Below are 20,527 nucleotides of genomic sequence, written 5' to 3'. Positions count from 1 at the left end.
CTGTAATAAACTCCATCACCCTTGCTAAAAGCGTCATAATGTGCTGTCTCCTCCTCGCCCTCACAGATGAATGGTCATTAGGAAGGGGGCGGGGCTGGCATTTGTCAAACTCTCTCTCTCTGTCCCTCCCTCTCTCTCTTTGTATCTCTCTCTCTCTCTCTCTCTCTCTCTCACACACACACACACACACACACAAGTATATAAGCAATGAACACAGGGAAGAGTGAGTAAAGGCAAACGTGCCAACAACACATGGGCACCGACTGATTATTCCACAAATGTCAGTCTCATGTCTCTTGCTCTCTTTTTCTGACTTCATCTCACATGATGCCCCCCACTTCCACAAAACCCACCTCCAAACCCCCACCTCACACGCACACACACACACAAACAGACACTCACACACACACACACACACACACACACACACCATGGTTCGGCTGTATTCTTCCCTTTTGATAGAGACTAGCTGTGTCCTTCTCCAGTTGGAAAACAGCCAAAATGACAGTAGATCTCAAACTCTTAATGGACTGAGATCTGGACTTTTGCTAAGACATATACACTCACTCACACACACACACACACACACACACATGCACAGACTGGGGGGCGTGCCTCAGCACACTCTTGAACTCTTTCCGAGATCAAATAAGCCCATTTACACAATTTGCCACAGCTTCAAAAGGCAATGAATCAAAATAGGGTGGTAGTGGGGAGAATCAATAATTGTTTCTACATTTTGTTAAGTTTTTATTTCACTGCAGCAAGTCAGAGATTACACTGCCCTTCAAACTCTTCATGTAAACTCTTACTGGCAATAATATAATGAGTTAGGCCTCCCATAAAAATACATACACACCAGCTGAGATGTTTGCACACACTCACACAAACTCAGATCCTTGCTCACTCATTCGCAATAACACCCACATGGGTCACTTTCATAACACGGAGATAACATGTCGTAGGAGGGAGATGGAGAGAGCAAATGGCGAAAGAGGGAGGAAGTGAGTACACTGCTGCACGGCTTTCTTCTCTCCCCGGGGCGACGTTCACACATTTAGGCACAAACGTGCGTACACAGGTGGACCTACACGTTGACGCTTCCATCCTCACAAATAAGAATGCTATTTCACATAGACACACACAGACACTGACAATAAGGACGGCTGCGGACAACTTGCAGAATAGATGAGCGATTGTCTCCCTGCCTGTAAACGTCCACTTCACAGGTGGGGAACAAAGGTTCACCACCATCTCTTTATGACTCACTCATGCACACACACACAAAATCTCTCTCAAACGCGAGAGCTTTGACTCATGCACACTTTATTAACTCAACAGTGTCGGCCCACTTTAGCACAAATTGGGGGCTAAATGTACTACCTGTGCAGGGGTTTGGGGGGGGTTGGTTGGTAGAAGTAGGAGAGGTATTAGGATGCCTATTTTGAGCAGCCATGACCTACTGCGATAACCCACTTTCTTCCATCTCTTCTCCTCTGGTGGGCAGTACGAGTGTCCACCTTCCCCCACTACTTTTGTTAATTACTTACACACTTTGGATATTTCATGACAAACATACCACATACCGTACATACAATCTAATGAGATCCAAAATAATCAGATATTGTGTTTTACGTCAATACTTAACTATATTCATAATGTATAATGTACCTGTGGATGAAAAAGCAAAGCTTGTGACCAGAATGTACGCGAACGTACATACACGCTGGGTACATTCAAAATTAATGGAGCAAGGGAGCCTTTCAAATATCCACACACTCTCTTATGTTCTCACCAACAACCTCTCTTTTGCAACCTGCTTCTCCCTTAACTATTAATCTATCTTTTTATGGTTTAAGGAATGTGATACTGCACAAGATACAAGATACTGAATACACTGCATCAAAGACCTATACAGGCTTGCTTGGCATCCACTTGTGAATTGCTCATGTGCGGGGGTGCATCGGCAACGCTACATCATGGTGCGGTCGACTACATCTGGTTCGAGACCAGGCGACCAGGCAGGCTTAAAGCAGCTTTTGTTCTGTGGTCGACTGAGCAGGTGCGGCCATTTTTGTCCATATTGGCAGAAGATGAAATACAGCGAGATTGAAGGTGCTGCAAGAAATGAGCGCTTCACCGTCATCTTGATCCCGCCCCAATCCCTCCCACTTTTGATTGGTGGCTGTTGTAAGGGAAAAGCAATGGAGGCCATGCCATGCCAGGCCAAGCGAGGCCGGGGGAGAGCGGGCCCAGGCTGTTCTGGAAGTTGTAAAGGAAAGGCGGCATACAGTAAATTCTGGAACCCAAGCTATGGGTCGAATCGAGTCCAACTAGTTAGCAACTCTCGACCTAGCATAATAGCTCAGGCTGCTTCCTTGCCAGAGAGGTGACATTACCACATCCCTGTAGCCAGCTTCTGTTGGACAAAGTCCCTGCCTTCGGCCACCAACCAGCCCTACCACAGTGAGCCCATGGCAAGAGCCCATGTTGCTCCTTCGGCATGTGCCCCAATTTCCCCATGGGTGCAGAACCGGCCACCGGGTTCTCATCATCAATACCGAACTCCAGCCCTTGCTCCAGAGGTGGTCTGCGGTGACCTTCATCTGAGGGAGAGAAAACATGGTCCTATATTTTTCTTTGTCATAGAGAGTTCTGAGGTGTGCTTTGTCTGGTCCCTCACTTACGTAGGAGCTGTTTGCCCTGTGTGCCCCATCCAGGGGCATAAAGCCCCCTGCAGCTTAGCTACTAGTATCATTGGGACTCATAAACCCCTTCACCACAATTAGATGTAAATGTGTTTTTAAAATCAAATATAATTAATACCTCTGTGATAGTGGCAATCAAAATTGAGCATTATTATCTGCTCTTTATTTGCCAAGTATGTTAAAAAAACACCCAAGGAATTTGTCTGCGGTAGTTGGAGTCGCTCTAGTATGACAACAGACAGTCAATTGACAGGGAACACTTTTCACTTTTAAGACATAAAGTCACTGAGCAATAAAGGGTTGCTAGTTATCTGGCAATGCCGGTACAATTGTTAAAAAACATATTGGGACAATTGTGCAAAAAGATGCAGAGTCCTCTGGCACTTAGACTTAATTTGAATGACTACGTAATGTTGTCAGGGCACATGCTTCTGATTTGCTTTTCGCAGGGAAGGCAGGTGCCAGTCTGCTTTTGAGAGTTTCATTTTATATCCAACCAACCTTTTTATTGGTTGCAAAAGAAAGTGACCTCAACAATAGACTCTCCGTGTGGTCTCTGGATATCAGTGCAACTTGATCAGTGGCTAGACTCTAAACAGCTGTTATTACACTCTGATTGCAAGGTCTGACTCTAGAACCTAATATTTACTCCTGATATAGTACCTCACTGAACATGTTGCAGTGCATCTATTCTTTCATCTCCAGCGGTAATAACAGAAGCATCAACATTATTGAGGCAGCGAAGCAGGATGGAAACAGCCATGTTTCTATTTAAAACAAATACACCACAGATAGCTAACTTCAAAACAAGTAGTCTCCTTGTTAAGAGTATTACAATATTTTTTTTAGTAGAAGTGACAATTGTTGTTTGATAGTTTTCAATTATGTTGTTCTTTTTCCTTCATTTATTTTGTCTTAACTAGCAGGGAACACGGATACTGATTTCTAAAATGTGAGAGACCCCACATGATGAGAAAAGAATTAAGCAAATGTGTGTTTACCTGTGTTATAGTGTTTGGTGTAAGCCAGATGACCTCCTCCCCAAACCAGATGTTTGTCGTAGTAGCAAGACTGTCCTATAAAAGACAGCAAGGTGCCACAGGGCATCCAGATGAAGAAGGAGAAAGCGTAGAAGTAGTTGAAGAAGAAGTAAAATAAGCTAGGCTTACTGTTTCAAACTTTTCTCCTTGTCATTTTTATGTGGTGAATGACTTGGTGGGGTTTTACACCCACCCACCACAACCAGTTGCTCTTCTATTTGTGTCTGGAAGCAGCGTGAGCTTCAGGTCGCTTCCTAATTGGCTATAATTCCGTTTCATGTCCGAAACACATTGTGTGTCCAATGGCCATCCTCTGTGTTGACCACACACACAAGGATTCCATCCATCCATTTTCAACACCGCTTATCCTGGTTAGGGTCGCGGGACGCTGGAGCCTATCCCAGCTGACTTCGGGCGAAAGGCGGACTACACCCTGAACTGGTCGCCAGTCAGTCACAGGGTACAACACAAGGATTTGTGATCAATAAATATTGAACAGGTTTAACATTTACAACTGTCGGCCCCGACCTTTTTCTGACCAGATTGGGGAGGGAGTGTCGTGAATTACGCACACCATGCCACAGTATAATTGCTCAGCGTAATCTTTCAGAGGCATCCAAGATTCGGCGCTTTGCTGACAAGAGCTGGTGCATTCAATCCATGGCTGCTACATGTTGAAGAATTTCTGGAATAGAGTAAAAATGTCTTCAGCTCAGTAATTGTCCTTCATTGTATTTTTTTTCGAGCAGCAAAGCGTGGCAATATTAGGCTTATTTATATTAGTTACTGTATAACCAGGTGACACACAGTGTGGTCACCCCGTTCCACTTCCTCATGGCACAATTTAAACAGACATTCATGTGTTCTATGACATTCATTCCTAACCAGTTTGCCATGGCAAATTAGTGTGTCATGAGAGTTCATCAGGTGTTTCAATTTCACTTAATTGTTCCAATAAACCTATGCCAGCGATGCATAGTAACAGACAGAACCATTATATGTTCTTCCACTCCATGTAGAAGTTACAGTACATAATTAACCTGTGTATCCACCTTTTGTGGCATTTTTGTTTGGTGGTATGCCATGAGATTTTTACTTGTATAAATTATACTGTATGCTTTGACTCAATAAAGGTTGGGAAACACTGGTGTCAGGGTGTGCTATCAAGGCTGTGTATGTTGTTTATTCAGGCAGTAGACAATAGACCAAAGAGTGTTTCAGGACACCTGGGTATGTAACCCTGAGAGAGTCAAATCTGTAGCACAAGGCAATTATTTGAGACCATGGCAAGGCAACAATCTGAGACCCTGGTCCTCAGTTGGAAAAGGGTGGCGTGCCCCCTCCAGGTCGGGGATGAGATCCTGCCCCAAGTGGAGGAGTTCAAGTATCTTGGAGTCTTGTTCACGAGTGAGGGAAGAATGGAACGGGAGATCGACAGGCGGATCAGTGCAGCGTCTGCAGTGATGCTGACTTTGTATCGGTCCGTTGTGGTGAAGAACGAGCTAAGCCGAAAGGCGAAGCTCTCGATTTACCGGTCAATCTACGTTCCTACCCTCACCTATGGTCACGAGCTGTGGGTCGTGACCGAAAGAACAAGATTCCGGATACAAGCTGCCGAAATTAGTTTCCTCCGCAGGGTGTCCGGGCTCTCCCTTAGAGATACGGTGAGAAGCTCGGTCATCCGGGAGGATCTCAGAGTAGAGCCGCTGCTCCTCCGCATCGAGAGGAGCCAGATGAGGTGGCTTGGGCATCTGATTCGGATGCCTCCCGGACGCCTCCATGGTGAGGTGTTCCGGGCACGTCCCACCGGGAGGACACCCCGAGGACGACCCAGAACACGCTGGAGAGACTACGTTCTTCGGCTGGCCTGGGAACGCCTCGGGATCCCCCCGGAAGAGCTGGATGAAGTGGCTGGGGAGAGGGAAGTCTGGGCGACCCTGCTAAAGCTACTGCCCCCGCGACCCGACCTCGGCTAAGCAGTAGAAAATGGATGGATGGATGGATGGATGGATGATATAGTAAATAATACAGTCCCTATTACATGTGCACAGAGGAATGTATGGGAAAATGAGAAATGGATCAAGACGAAATGGATAAACGAATTTACCGTATGTATGGCTCGGGAGAATGGCTGCATAATGCATAATAATATGGCCCCTGTTGTCCAGGTGGTGTTAAAAAATGCCCACATGGCCGTCGGTTCCTTGACCATCAACGAGGAAAGGTCAGAGGTCATCGACTTCTCCGTCCCCTTCATCGAGACTGGCATCAGCGTCATGGTCTCCCGTAGCAACGGCACCGTTTCACCCTCTGCCTTCTTAGGTGAGCAACGTAGAATAACTTATATTGACAAACTAATGGGTTAGTGAGTAATGTAATCCCCATGGGAACATGCAGCAGTCCAGCGTCTCTACTACAAGTCTGTGCTGATGGTCATAGGCGGGATGACGGAGGGCGTACTAGGCTTTTTAAAATATGGATTTTTTTTTTTATGTTCAGAATAAAAAATAACAGACCCTGTGATTGTGTGATGAAGTGTGGGCCTTTTATTAATTTGCACGTTATACACTTTTACAGATGCAGTTCTTAAGTTTCTCCTTAGTTTGTTCTCTGAATACAGACATAAAAGTGGCTATTAGTTTGTGCTTATTAATTTTGTGCAACTGTAATTGTATTTTCCTCCTCAGTTCTTTTACAGAATGCTTTGAAATGCATGTTGCACACGTCTTTAAAAAGATGACGTGCTTTCGAATTTTGGGCTCACAAGAGCTTTTGGGAATTGAATTGAGGGGTTAAATGGCTACCTCACGTGTTAAGAAGCTACATGACAATGCATTCACTCAAGTGTACTGTATTATATCCCACAGTTAATATTTTTTTCTTGTATTCTTTGTCTCTTTGCTCTTTGCTTCCCACTCTATTTTTCCTACTCATCCTTCCTTTTCTCAATCTGGCACACCATATTTGCATATCGCCTTTTTCCTCTCACTCTATCACCTCATTTTCTCATTCTCTCCAACACTCTCTCTGTTTCCCCTTCATTTCACTTCACATCACCCTTCTCTATTTTCTGCCTCCCTACAACCTCCCTTTTCCCACCACTGGTGTCTTCTTCTTATCATCCTGGTCCACACTGCCTCCCTCAACCCATCTACTCACTGGTCTCCCTTCATCTTCCCCTCTCCTCTCTCTTTGCTGGCTTGCCCTCCAGAGCCCTTCAGTGCGGATGTGTGGGTGATGATGTTCGTGATGCTGTTGCTGGTGTCAGCATTTGCCGTGTTCATTTTTGAGTACTTCAGCCCCGTGGGCTACAACCGCTGTCTGGCTGACGGCAGAGGTGAGGGCCTGCAGCTCAACATACACTGCACACAGACGCACAAACAAGAAAGAGACATGCTGGTTTGTATCACATGGAGTGATGGAAGATTGTGGTTAGGGGGCTTATGACTGCATTTTTGTCTTGTAGTTTCAGTTGTTTTACTCATCCAACAGTCTCTATAGCATGTCCGTGGACTCGTATAATAAATTCCCTTTGCAGCGCTTCTACTTCAAAATATTTTAAAAAATAATAATAATTGACAATGGATCCTATTGGAAATGTATAGTGAGACCCTTTTAACATGGGTGATACATACCACTCGCAATAGGTGAAAATTTCTGATATAGAGAGACGGTATGAAGAAAGTTTTATATAGTTTTACCCCTCCCATCTGTTTTAAACACATTTAAACTTATTAAAACAGACTTGAACTGATTAACACACACAGTATTCCTCAGCAGCTGTTCTCAATCTCTCATTCAGATAGTTAGCCAATGGAGAGGCAAAGCTTTCTTGCTTCAAGCTGTTTGTCGCTCCCATTTGACGTTTACTGCAAAACTGACACCTAAAACGAAAGAGAATTCAAATTGTATAAATGTTTACATCGTCTAACGAAAGTCTGCTAGCTTAATGCTAACATATCATGTAAAGTGCCAGAGATGAGCTAACAGGAAGCATCGTCGTAATTATTCACCTTCCAATAACAGCTGCTTTAACACACACAGAGCAGCAACACGGCAACATTTTGACCTACACTGAAGGGATGCAACTAAATTTGGACTTGCACCTATACTGTAAAAACTCATTAAAAAAAGATGCTTAAAAATCTGCGAAAGACAACATGCCAACTCCACACAGGAAGGTGAACCTCAGAACTGTGAGGCAGATGTTCTAACCTGAACACAAAGCTTCATCTAGTAAAGCACCTCAAAGTACATGTAGGTTATATATACAAACGCCAATCCCAATGAAGTTGGGACATTGTGTCAAACGTAGATAAAAAGATTATGATGCTGTGCAAATCCTTTTTAACCTATATTCAATTGAATACATTAAAAAGACAAGCTATTTAAGATATATAAACTTTTTAGGTGATTTGCAAATATTCTCTTATTTTGAATTTGATGCCTGCAACACGTTCCAAAACAGCGGTGACAGGGGCAACAAAGGTCTCGAAACGTTGCTCACAATACACCTGTTTGGAATTGGAAACAGGTGGGAGTCATGATTGGGTATAGAAGGAGCATCCCTTAAAAGCTCAGTTGTTCGCAAGCAAGGATGGGGCGATGTTCACCACTTTGTTAACAACTGCGTGAGAAAGTAGTCCAAAAGTTTACGAAAAATGTTGCTCAATGTACAATTGCAAGGAATTTAGGGTTTTCATCGACGAGGATAAGCGGAACGGAAGATGAATGAATGAATCTATGGTCTATAATATCATCAAAAGTTAGGTTTTTAGGTTTCTTCTGTTCAGACATTTGTTTTTCCAGTTAAGAGGAAATCTCTTACTTTGTTGAGAAATAGTGTCCCAGGTGTGAATGAGTATTTAAAAAATATATATATATATATATCAGTTTGAATAATTAACATTTTGCCTGTATTCCATTTTATATAGGTTGAAAAGGATTTGCAAATCATTGTATTCTGTGTTTATTTACCTTTTACACAACGTCCCAACTTCATTAGAATTTTTTTTTTTTTTTAGTAAGTCATTGTCATTTGGAGTCTAAACGCACCCCTGACTATAATAACAGATTAATAAGTGAGTTTCAAGCATTTTGCCCTTATCGTATACATATGCCTAGTAGTGAATTATTGCTTTCATTGTCATGCATATCTGTTGTGTATGTGACATATTATTTTGTATAAAGACAGACATGCACAAAAATGCTGTAGCCCGCCTCCACATGGAGACCAGCCATCCTTGCTGATTTCATCCCCCCTCCTCTTCCTCCTACTTCACGCTGCCCTTTTCATCATTTACAGGTGTTCTGTGCTCTGCTTTCAACACAGTGTCAGTGTTTTACTTCTGCACAGTGCATTTGCAAGTTATTTGCATACATTTCCATACTGCCTAAAATCAAATTGGCACTGACAGGAAAGGGATTTGTTTTGCGTTAGATCTCCCAAGCCACAAGGCCACCGAGTGTGGCTATATATGCGCAATGTCTGTCTTTCCATTTCAACTTCAGCATGTTCTAGAAAGGATGTACTCTTCCTTCGCTGCTGTTCTCCTCTCTGACCCTCCATTTTTAATCTTCATGTTGCACCGATGGAGTTTGGTATCAGGACGAGTGCAGATCGAAGTTGGGACACAAAAGATTCAGCACAACAATACTGTATATCAAAGGCTGCAGATTGCATAGTCTCCACTCAATTTACTTAACTGTCTCTCTCACAAACTGTTGAATGGAGAACATCACATATATCACAATGCAAACCCACATTGAGGCCACAAATACTGTCTGTGTCCTTGTTTGTCTCTCTCTCTCTCTCTCTCTCTCTCTCTCTCTCGCTCTCTCTCTCTCTTTCTCTCTCTCTCTCTCTCTCTCTCTCTCTCCAACCCAAACTCACACTTGCCCACACAGACATTACAGTCCAAGTGCTATATCACTCCATAATAAATAGACGGAGACAATCTGCTCTCAGTTCATGAGTCAGAACTAATTAAATAGTTTATTCATCACACCACAATAGGTGATCATAATCTCCATCCAGTTGATAGTATATCATATCATGGACATGAGTCTTATCCTATTCCCGGTCAGGCGTCAGCGGGAGCCAACTGACTTTGGGTGAGAGGCAGGATACACCCTGGACAGGGTGCCAGTCAATCACAGGGCACGTACTGTATAGACAAGCAACCATTCACACTAACATTCCCACCTATGGGCAATTTTGAGTCTTTGGAATGTGGGAGGAAATCGGAGTAGCTGCAGAAAACCCCACACAAGCACAGGGAGAAGATGCAAACTCCAAACCCAAAAACCAATGCCTGTTTAGCAGACCTGCTATCCAAATGCTCCACCGAGCTCAAACAAACTCAGGTTTTTTTGCCGTTTTTCTATACTAAAGAATTGCATCACGAAACTAAAACTCGATTAAGCTTAGGAGCCCTCACACTGATGTATCATACTCTGGCATGAAAACCAATGTTTTCACTGTACATCGGGTAATCCTAAATGTTGGCTGTATCCTCTTCAGAGCCACATGGTCCATCCTTCACCATTGGCAAAGCCATCTGGTTGTTGTGGGGTCTGGTTTTCAACAACTCTGTGCCGGTGCAGAATCCCAAAGGTACCACCAGTAAGATCATGGTGTCAGTGTGGGCCTTCTTTGCTGTCATCTTCTTGGCCTCCTATACTGCAAACTTGGCTGCTTTCATGATCCAGGAGGAATACGTGGACCAGGTAACGGGACTGTCGGACAAAAAGGTAAGATAATCCTCAAATCTGCGTCTTGGGCATTTGCTTGCCTTGCCTCATTAAGAAAGTATTTTTACAGGCAAGAGTTCTGTCTTACTTTCTTAGTTCCAAAGCCCCAACGACTTCTCGCCTCCCTTTCGGTTTGGCACGGTCCCAAATGGGAGTACAGAGAGAAACATAAGGAACAACTACCCAGAGATGCACTCCTACATGACCAAGTTTCATCAGAGAAATGTCAACGAGGCTCTTCAGAGCCTCAAAGCTGGGTGAGAATTTGTACAGAAAGAGGTTGTTTTTTAAAGTGTTTTTCATTGCATTTTTAAATATACTGTACTATACTGGAGAACTGCTCAATTGAGTTAGCAAGGTTTACATGCCAATTTATTTGGTACAGGTGCACCATCCTAAAGGTCACAATACACAAAGTACCTCAAAGATTTTGCAAAGACAATGCACAGTTTTGATGACACTATCAAAGACTGTAGCAGCCTTAACTGGGACGCACATTAGCCGGCCCCAGAGGCTGTATGGTTCAGGATCTGGCATGAACATGATGGGATTATATCTTTATCTGAACCATCTTTATTAACAAGACTTGCAAAATGTGAACAATAATATAGCTTCTGAGCATATAAACAATATGTAAATACATTTAAGTTATACATTAGCATTGTACTTTTGTCTATTTTATTTTTGTCCATTTTGCACATATGTGCATATCTGTGCACATACGCAGTTCAGGCTTTGAGGCTTGGATACAATGTCAATGTCGACTACTCTTGTGGGTCTAGTATATTTGCAATGGTGTTGAATTCCACTGCATATTTCATACTGAATGCCATTTCTAATATTTTGGGCATCATTTTTAAGCTGCATGAGAGGAGCTCTTGTTGACCTCATTTGATTGTGCTGGTGTACCTAATCTTATGGCCAGTGAACATTATATCTACACTCACATGGCTAAAGTGCACACTTGTTTGTGTGTCCACATTTTTCACATTTGTAAATGTAAGCATATAGTTGCTAAATTACTAACCTCCACTTTTTCAATTGTTTTAATTGTGTGTGTTTTTTCACCACACTGCCATTCAGCTTTTGCAAACCGTCTGGAAGTCTATTCCACTTAGCACCAGCTTAGTGCTATTTAGCAGGTTAATTGGAATGTTGTAGCTGTGATGTCTTGCTCCCAAGTGCTAATTAAGTGCGTGTAACCTATCTCTCTCCCACTCCTTCTTTTTCATTAGGAAACTAGACGCTTTCATTTATGACGCGGCCGTGCTGAATTACATGGCTGGCAGAGACGAGGGCTGCAAGCTGGTGACCATCGGCAGCGGCTACATCTTCGCCACCACCGGCTACGGCATCGCCATCCAGAAGGAGTCGCTCTGGAAGAGACACGTGGACCTGGCCATCCTGCAGCTCTTCGGAGACGGTGAGCACAGCGTTCTTCTGTTTTCTGTCTACACCTCAATGCACCGAGCAGACGAAGTGCAATCGCCTTACTTTATAAGTAAAGGGAGCAGATTGTTCACAAGGAGGATCTATTCTTGGAATGATTTCTTGAAAGATCTGCTGGCATCGAATTTTCAAATAAACGATCATGGCAGCCCAGTTCCCCCGTAAGGAATGATTCAGACAGCCCTTGAGGGAAATTAAACCTCCTAACACCTTGGAATGACTGCAAGCCAATACTCTCTAAATGTTACAAATGTGAGATAGTGTTAGCTCTTTATGATCAGAGCTGTAGCGTCACACATCAAATGTCTGCTTTGGATTTATTGCATCCCACCAGCAGAACTCAGGGGTTACATTAGATTTATAGTCATTAGTCCGCCACTGCCTTATTGTTTTTGTCTGTGCACAGGTCACAGGCCACAGTATAACTTGGACTGACAAATTTTATGGTACATACATATTGTAAGAACCGATCAGAGGATTACTGTACAGTAATTCCCTGCACATTTGCGGTTCACTATTCACAAATTCACCTATGAACATTTTCTCTGTGGAACCCATCCCAAGCTATTTGCAGTTTTTGTGTTTTTGTCCTCTTTATGGAACTTCCTAAAATGCTACAAGATGACGCTAAAGCCTTGTCTGAATAGGAAAGTAATACAGTAATTATTGTCAAGGAATTAATCATTGTATTCTGTTTTTATTTATGTTTAACACAACGTCCCAACTTCATTGGAATTGGGGTTGTATATTGGCACATATTGAGCGACAAAAAAAAGTTGTACTTTAATGTTATATGAGCATCACAACCTTCATATTTAGAATTACATTTGAAAAATGAAAGACGTAGTTTATAATTTACATTACTTATTTATTTTACAAACTCACCGAGAACCACAGCAGAAGGATGAAAGAGCCACAAGCAGCTCTGGAGCCGTGGGTTGCAGACCCCTGAACTTAGTATTAAAAACTAGTGGGAAAATAAAAGTCAAGATAAGGAAAATAAAGTTATCATCTTAGCTTGCCCCTGAACAGTCAAGTAATCGGCCCCCCGGAAAATAAGAAATGATACAATAAGGAATCCCCATTCGTGCTGTCTGTCTTCAAAAATGTTTTCGTATTGACTTCAATGATACTAAAAATTCTATAAACAGTTTCTAATGCCATGCTACTTTACACCCACTCTGTCGAAGGTGGCCAAAAGGGCGACTAAAATATTGCGTTTCCCAGGAATATTTTTCGAAATTCCCCAAAACGCCCATCATGTTCATGCCGGATCCTGAACCCTACACCCTCTGGGGCCGGCTATCGTGCGTCCCAGTTAAGGCTGCTGGCCTAGCTCCTGGTGTATTTCGACTCTGCGTGTGCATGGGTTTCCAGGTTTGTTCGTGTGTTCGTGCATGTGAATATGGGCCAGCCCTTTCAACATTGAGAGTGCCTGGCGACAAGCAATAAAGAGAGTTGCTTTTATTTTTATCACCCTAAAAACAAGAGAGACATACTCATTAAGTGGAATATGTTGTTTGGTTTTGAAAAAAGTTTTTTTTGTGTTTCTGAATGTTGCCTGTTAAAGAGAGACAAACAAAACAAAAAAAAATCAGCCATGTATCCCCCCCCCCCCCCCTCGCCTGCTCATGATTTCAATGTGACATTGCCAGACCTCACCCCACTTGCTTCCCCTCCTGTTGTCCTAGAAAAAGATCAGACTCAAGTGGAGAGCCACGTGGTCTAGTATCAAGGCCAAAAGGTAGTTTGTTTGACGCGGACCCGACTAAAAACTGCTTTTATATATATATATATATATATATAAGAATAATGTCAATAATATAATGAATATTGTCTAGTTTTTAAACCGTAGTTGGCTTTTGAAACCAGAACATACATTATTTTGTCAAAGTGATCAATTGATGTTTAACCTTCAGGGCAAAGTCCATAGAGAACGCTGTCTCATTTACATAAGCTTTAGAGTCAAAGAGCAGAGCTTCAGACAATCCAAAACATTTTCCTATTAGGGCCATCAACAGTATACATTAGCTGGGGGAAAAGGCCTTTTTGGAGGGCACTCAGTATACACTCACGGGTCATATCATTAAGTGCTCCTGAACAACTTATTGGGATCCAACACACGAATTGTAGCCACAATTCTGCCATTAAAAAGATAATACATGAATAAATTGACATAGTGTTTATTACTAGAGTGGTAGCTTAAAGGGTGAACCAAAGTATTGAAATAAATACATCTCTGGATACACTGGTAGTTCTACACCCCTGCAGACTGCAGCCACAATAATAATCATTTTATAAATACCTGAGTAGTATCACTCAAAAGTGACCTTTGCTTTTATTATAAAACAGTGTACAATATGTAATATTGGACATTTTTAAAATAGAATGCACACATCTGTTAAACTATTGCAAATGGTCTTGAAATAGCCCGCATTTGATCGCCCTCATTGTAATAAGGCACAACCCTCATTGACCTACTCAATTGATGTGACATAAAACTTTAGTGGAGTGAAGCTGTCACACATTTATTCTTATTAATAGTGTTGGTGTTTCCGAGCAGCTCCGGACCATGAATCACGGTTTTTATTTTCCACAGAAGCTCTTTAATTGATATTAAAGAATTCAATGAAAGAAACCAGATTGCCCCAAAGTATCTTTTCTCCCAAAACTGACATCTCGAAGCTGTTTTGCTTCCATGTTCTTGTCATGTAGACACAAGTGGTTGACACCACTGTGATATCAGAATGGCTTGCAAATTGCAGCCAGTCAACTCAGTCAACCTTCCAGCAGGCAAACGAATGAAGGCCCCCCCACCCGATCGTGCGCGCGCAGTAAAGTGTTCTTCTCGCTCAGCTTGTGTGAAGCGGAGCGTCCCTGTTGCCGGCGAGACGCTCTGACATGCTGTGATTAATTAGGCAACTCAATTCAATTTCTACAGACATTCATGTTCATGCGTTTGAGGTCAAGGGGTTGTGTCCAGTTTATGCAAGACCAAACAATAGATCAAACAGTTCTTCAGGACATTTGGGTATGTGATCATGTGAGACTCAAATTTGGATAATGGGGCAGTTGCTTGTCTGTATAAATTGTGAACTTTAAGGCTGGAACAACATACAAGAAATTAATAAATGTAATGAATATAATAGCATAGTAAATAATACAATATAGTATGTCTGAAAAACACTTCTCGGCCATAAATCGAATACAATCAAATAAAAAACAGTAAGTACGGTGGTAACTGAGAGTGCCTTATTGTGGCATTCTTATGCCACTGTGCATTTACAATTTTGAAAATGTGTCTCAGTGAAGAAAAAGTAACGCTGTGTCTTATTAGGAACAAAAAATAAATACAAAATTGGCCGGGGTTGTGAATGTGGTAATTTGAAAAAAAATAAATTCCAACAGAAATAAACAAGATTAATTCATAGTAATTGAATGCAGGGACATTATGTAATTATTTGATGAGGAGTATTTACAGTACATTTACAACAAATTCTGATGTGATGAAATTGTTATTGTGTAAATTCCAGCTAAAAGATACCAATGCGACAAAATACAAATTTAAGTTTACTCAAACTTTGGCCGGGTCATGAATAATGTTGGACTGAAATGTAAATATTGATCTTTTTTTTTTTTTTTTTTTTTGTCTGCATATTTATATAGTCCAAGGCTGGTTTAAATAAATAAATAATACTTTTTGGGGGGGTCCTGAAGTTTTATTACTGTGACATACCCCCCTGTCCTCCCTGAAGATTTAATCAAAAACAAAAATATGTTTTAATATTATTTTCTCATCTGGAAAGGGTGTGAATATTAGTGTGAGTTCAGACCCAACAAATACTCCTGCCATTTTCTTTCTTCTCTTCTTCTGTTGCATCATTCTCTCCTTCCCTCGTGTCCTCGAACGGACATTGTTATTGCATCACATCCCTTCTGCTTGCCACTTAAAAAAAAAAAAAAAAAACACAGTCCCTCATGAATTATAAAACACTTCTCCACTTGTCATCACCATGGCCCAAACTGCCTGTGTGATCTTGATCCTCCTCGTTGTTGCTCCTCATTAAACCCTGCCTACATTTTCTGTTTTCCTTTCTTCTCCATTTTCTAACATCCAGGTGAGATGGAGGAGCTGGAGTCCCTGTGGCTGACGGGAATCTGCCACCATGAGAAGAATGAGGTGATGTCCAGTCAGCTGGATGTGGACAACATGGCGGGGGTCTTCTACATGCTAGGGGCCGCCATGGCACTGTCGCTCATCACATTCATCTGCGAACACTGGTTCTACTGGCAGCTGCGTTTCTGCTTCATGGGTGTCTGCTCGGGCCGCCCTGGCTTTGTCTTTTCCATCAGCAGGGTGAGATTCTTAGTTTTTCTCACAAGTATTAAGGAACTGTATCCCACTGCAGAAACCCAGTGTACATTATACATTGGAGTAATGGTCCCTCTCTACTCCAAAGATTTTTGGGGGGTGCACAATACAGGTCACAGTTTTAATTGGCGAGTGTGCAAATGTTATGTTGTACTAGTACCTGAGATCTCAGGCATGGGCTAAAAATAGTTTCTATTCTCTCTTCCTAATTTTGATGAAGCGATGAAATAATGAATGCCATGCATAAGTCATGCCCTTCGCTAAGGAAATGCCTGCCTGCTTCATGATCAGTAAACTACCATACAGTGTGTACATCCATCTTCTATAGGCTTACGGGTGAACTGGAACCTATCCCAGCAGATTTTGGGCAAAAGGCACACTACACCCTAGACGGTTACTGGTCAGTGCGAGTGCGCATACTGTATAGAAACAGACAACCATTCCCGCTCACACCATCAGTGGCCCAAAACATTTTGGGACCTCTAAGTTTAAGAATGGAGGACATACAGTATATAAAAGGTTTCTCTTTTTGTCTGGATACTAAAACCACTCTGGTGCCCATGAAGTAAAGATTTACTAACTATTCAGACAAAATCCATACATCACTCAAGAAAAATCCTCACAACTGTAAAAGGTGGATTACTTGGTCCCAGGAGAGCAAAGTCACCCGAGGTGTTTGATTTGCATTCCAATTGTTTTGACATGGCTCTGGTGTAATTCACTGTGGGCCTCTGAAGGTGACGCGCTGCAGGCTAAAACGCACTTGGCTAATTTACGAAAAGGGGGCCACAAGCTGCGGCTCGCTCCTTCCACTTGATATGCTGCTATTGCACCCAGGACTGCTTGTGTCGTGAGAGACAACCCGCAGAAAAACAATCCTGATTTCTCATATTTAGTTATGTTGTTGTTTTTTTTAACCACAGGAGTAGGTCAAAATAAACAGTACAAAAGGTAAGGACATTTTGATTTGGTAGATTAGTTCTTTGTTAGTTCTTTGAATCTTATACCGCTGGTAAGCCTATTTATTACTCTTTTAAATAGTGCCACATTTGTAAGAAACATGCTAACTGCTTATTTTGGCCTTGCCACTGACTCTTGTTTTGAGCTTCTGATACCCCCTGCATGAGCATGGGCCCTGCGCCAGTGGTCAGCATGCCACATTTGACTGATCTGGAAAGTGCCCATGCAATAGTGCAACTTCGAGCTGGTGTTCTCCAAACCGAAAGTCAAGTTCCACATAACCGGAGATGTGAGACAGGCCGCAAAATGGGCATGCCGAGTAGAAGGCTCGCCGATAAGACTGTTTCCTCAAACTCTCAGCACTTAGGTACGGTAGAGTGTCTTTGTTAGCTTTTCAGTCAAGGCTTGTCATCATTGGAGGCAATTTCAACGCAAAGAGGAATATGGTCGATATTCTACAACCAGTGGCAATCCCACATCTCCACACTCTGGGACAGAACTCTGTCCTCCATGATGACAGCGCTCGCCCCTACAAAGCAGGATTTATCTCCAGAATTTGGGCGTGGAATGTCCTGACCCCATTGAACATTTGTAGAAACATCCTGGTTGTGCTGTTTGCGACTGAGTGACCAACACAATCACATTGGCTAACTTGTGACGAAGGCTGGAATAACGGCGGTCTGACCAGGCTTATGTGGCTGTGTATGTTTTTTTTTTTTTCATATGCTACTGGGGCTCCTTATTGTTAAATGAATGCATTTTTAAATTGCAAATGTTTCTTGTTTTTTAAAACTTCAACCATCTAATCCACCAAACACCAAACAAGAGTCACTGGCAACAGAAAAATAAGATGTTGGGCATTTGCAGAGAAGATTTGGCAAAACCTACATACTGTACTCAGCGCTGATACTCATCCCACAGATGCATGTTCCTTACAAAAGTGGCCCAATGTAAAAGGGAAATAAACAGGTTTTCTAACGGTAAAAGATTTATTACAAAGAAATGATCTACCAAACACAAATGTGCCTACTTTGGAAATGGCATCCTTTCCAGCCCCCCAAAACACCTACATTTTAAATTTAAAATTTAAAACATTAAAAAAGAGAATATAAAGAGAAAAATGGCTTGAAGTGTTTTCAAGCTGAATGTCACACGCACCCATTGTAGTGTTCTTGTGTGATGTATGGCTTGCGAGTGTTTTGTGTCATTTTGTTGATACGGCTCTTGTTTTGGCTAACATTAGAGGCCAGGTGTACCTAATATTGTTAACATCAACTTTAACAGCATTTTTTAAAAAAAAACATATTCTGCCTGACATTATTTTTTAGTGGACAGCTCATTAAATGTCATCTGCCAACGTCAGGTGAAATCTCATTTCCAAAAGCAGGCTGTTCAGTGCAGTTCTTTTTATGATTACAACATTATCATTTCTATGGGAGCAGACATGATCTGAGGCCCCATTATGTTTTGAGTAACATTCGCTGATTGCTCTCATTTGACACAAATTACCTCCATCCCTGCTGCAATGAGGCAACATAAATGAAAGTCACATTCCACACACACAGCCAGATCATTTAGTATGTAAATATATTCAACGGAAAATAATTCATTGAGCAGTTTATTTGCATAGGCAACGCAGAATCCTTGTAAAATAGAAAATAGCCAATGCAAACAGTGAAAATGATAGTTTATTATCTTTGCACAAGATTAAGCCACAAACCATTGTCTCCTTTCCATTTACTTGACTGTTTTCTTTCTCGTTTTTTCTTCGGAGCTTCTGCTTTTGTAATTTCACAGTTTAATACAATACATTTTACTGTTATTGCTCCAATTATCATTTAAGCTTGGGTGTGTGAAAAATGAGTCATCTGTCACACTTGGTGGGAGTCATAGGACTTCATGGTTTGTTAGTCTTCCTTGTTTTGGAGGCACTTTGATAGCATTGTTGGCCTTTCCCCACAGGCTACCTGTTCCTTTAGCCCCTATCTGCAACATTGCAGCAAATTAATTAAAAATATTGATTAAAAGGCCCCTAATGAATTTAGAAAAATAAATACATTAGGAGCGGTAATTACTCCATTTTCCCCCTATCGTTGTCACCTTCATTCGCATCGAGTATCACACAGGCACTACCAAATTATGATGTGCTGCTTGTGGGCACTTTATATGCACTTGTACACAGGGAGCAGCTAGTTATTTGTTGATTTCCTGCCTCTCTGTACCAGCATAATCACTTATAGATTTTACTGTGATCCCCTAGAGAAAAAAGGCCACTGTTATTGCTATTTGCCGAGCCTGCCCAAATAATCAGTGACTGTAATACAGGGCCAGCAGCAAAGTGGTACATTTTGTTGAAGACCAGCTGCTGCATATGAAGCCTGCTGCATATGAAGCCTGTGACTTCTATGACCCCATGGGTGCGTGCCCGTCCACCAGGCGCTCGGCTTCGAGCTCCACCTCCAGGCCTGGCTCCAGAGGGGAGGGCCCGGTGACCCGCGTCCGGGCAAGGGAAAACGTCTTCCTGAATTTTTCATCTTCATAGAGGTTTTTGGAGCTGTGCTTTGTCTGGTCCCTCACCTAGGAGCTGTTAGCCATGGGTGACCCTGTCAGGGGCATAAAGCCCAAGACAAATTAGCTCCTAGGATCATTGGGACACACAAACCCCCACCTCCACAATAAGGTGACAGCTCAAGTCGGGGTCAAATTCTAATGGTGTTGATTAAATGTATTGACGAGGGGTTTTCGTCCCATTTCCAGCTTCACTGTCCTATCCTCTCTGCATCTGCTTTATGCTCATTTGCGTAATTCATGTCATCTTGCATGTACATAAGGGTTTTACTTATACAGGTAGCAATAAAGTATATTGTACTTATTGTGTGGGAAAATTCTATATGCAGTATATTTTCAAGTGCTATTTTATCCGGAAAGCCAACAGCAATTGGTCCACATATGAAGTATCGATCCCTCGTTGTAGTAGATGTACATTCATTTAAAAAACATTTGCACAAACTTTTTAGTTATCAGTTAGTGCTTTATGATTGGGAGAATTGGTATATTTTAGTTTGAATTGACACTAGCAAGAATAGAAAGTGGGAAAAGACTGTACAACATTGTGAGACATTTTTTTTCAAAGTTATTTTGAGAGATTTCACATCCCAAATGATTCATACTCACAATACGGGAATAAATGTATTGCTGATATATATTGATGAATGCTCCAGATCAGGAGCATCAAATTGAATCGC

The 20,527-nt window shown here is 42.0% G+C and overlaps 1 protein-coding gene across 1 annotated transcript in view; it reads left to right on the top strand.

The window, feature by feature from the left end:
- Positions 1-20,527, top strand: part of grin2ba (glutamate receptor, ionotropic, N-methyl D-aspartate 2B, genome duplicate a) — a 139,744-nt gene that overhangs the window by 115,011 nt on the left and 4,206 nt on the right. Inside the window, exons 9-14 of the mRNA XM_061700278.1 lie at positions 5,917-6,070; positions 6,960-7,085; positions 10,272-10,501; positions 10,598-10,758; positions 11,737-11,924; positions 16,069-16,307. Of these exons, the coding sequence (XP_061556262.1) occupies positions 5,917-6,070; positions 6,960-7,085; positions 10,272-10,501; positions 10,598-10,758; positions 11,737-11,924; positions 16,069-16,307 (1,098 nt within the window). The remainder of the gene's footprint in view (positions 1-5,916; positions 6,071-6,959; positions 7,086-10,271; positions 10,502-10,597; positions 10,759-11,736; positions 11,925-16,068; positions 16,308-20,527) is intronic.

This window comes from Phycodurus eques, chromosome 16, assembly GCF_024500275.1.
Source record: "Phycodurus eques isolate BA_2022a chromosome 16, UOR_Pequ_1.1, whole genome shotgun sequence".
NCBI lineage: Eukaryota > Metazoa > Chordata > Actinopteri > Syngnathiformes > Syngnathidae > Phycodurus > Phycodurus eques.
The sequence above is the reverse complement of the archived record's forward strand: the minus strand, read 5'-3'. Positions and strand labels throughout refer to the sequence as shown.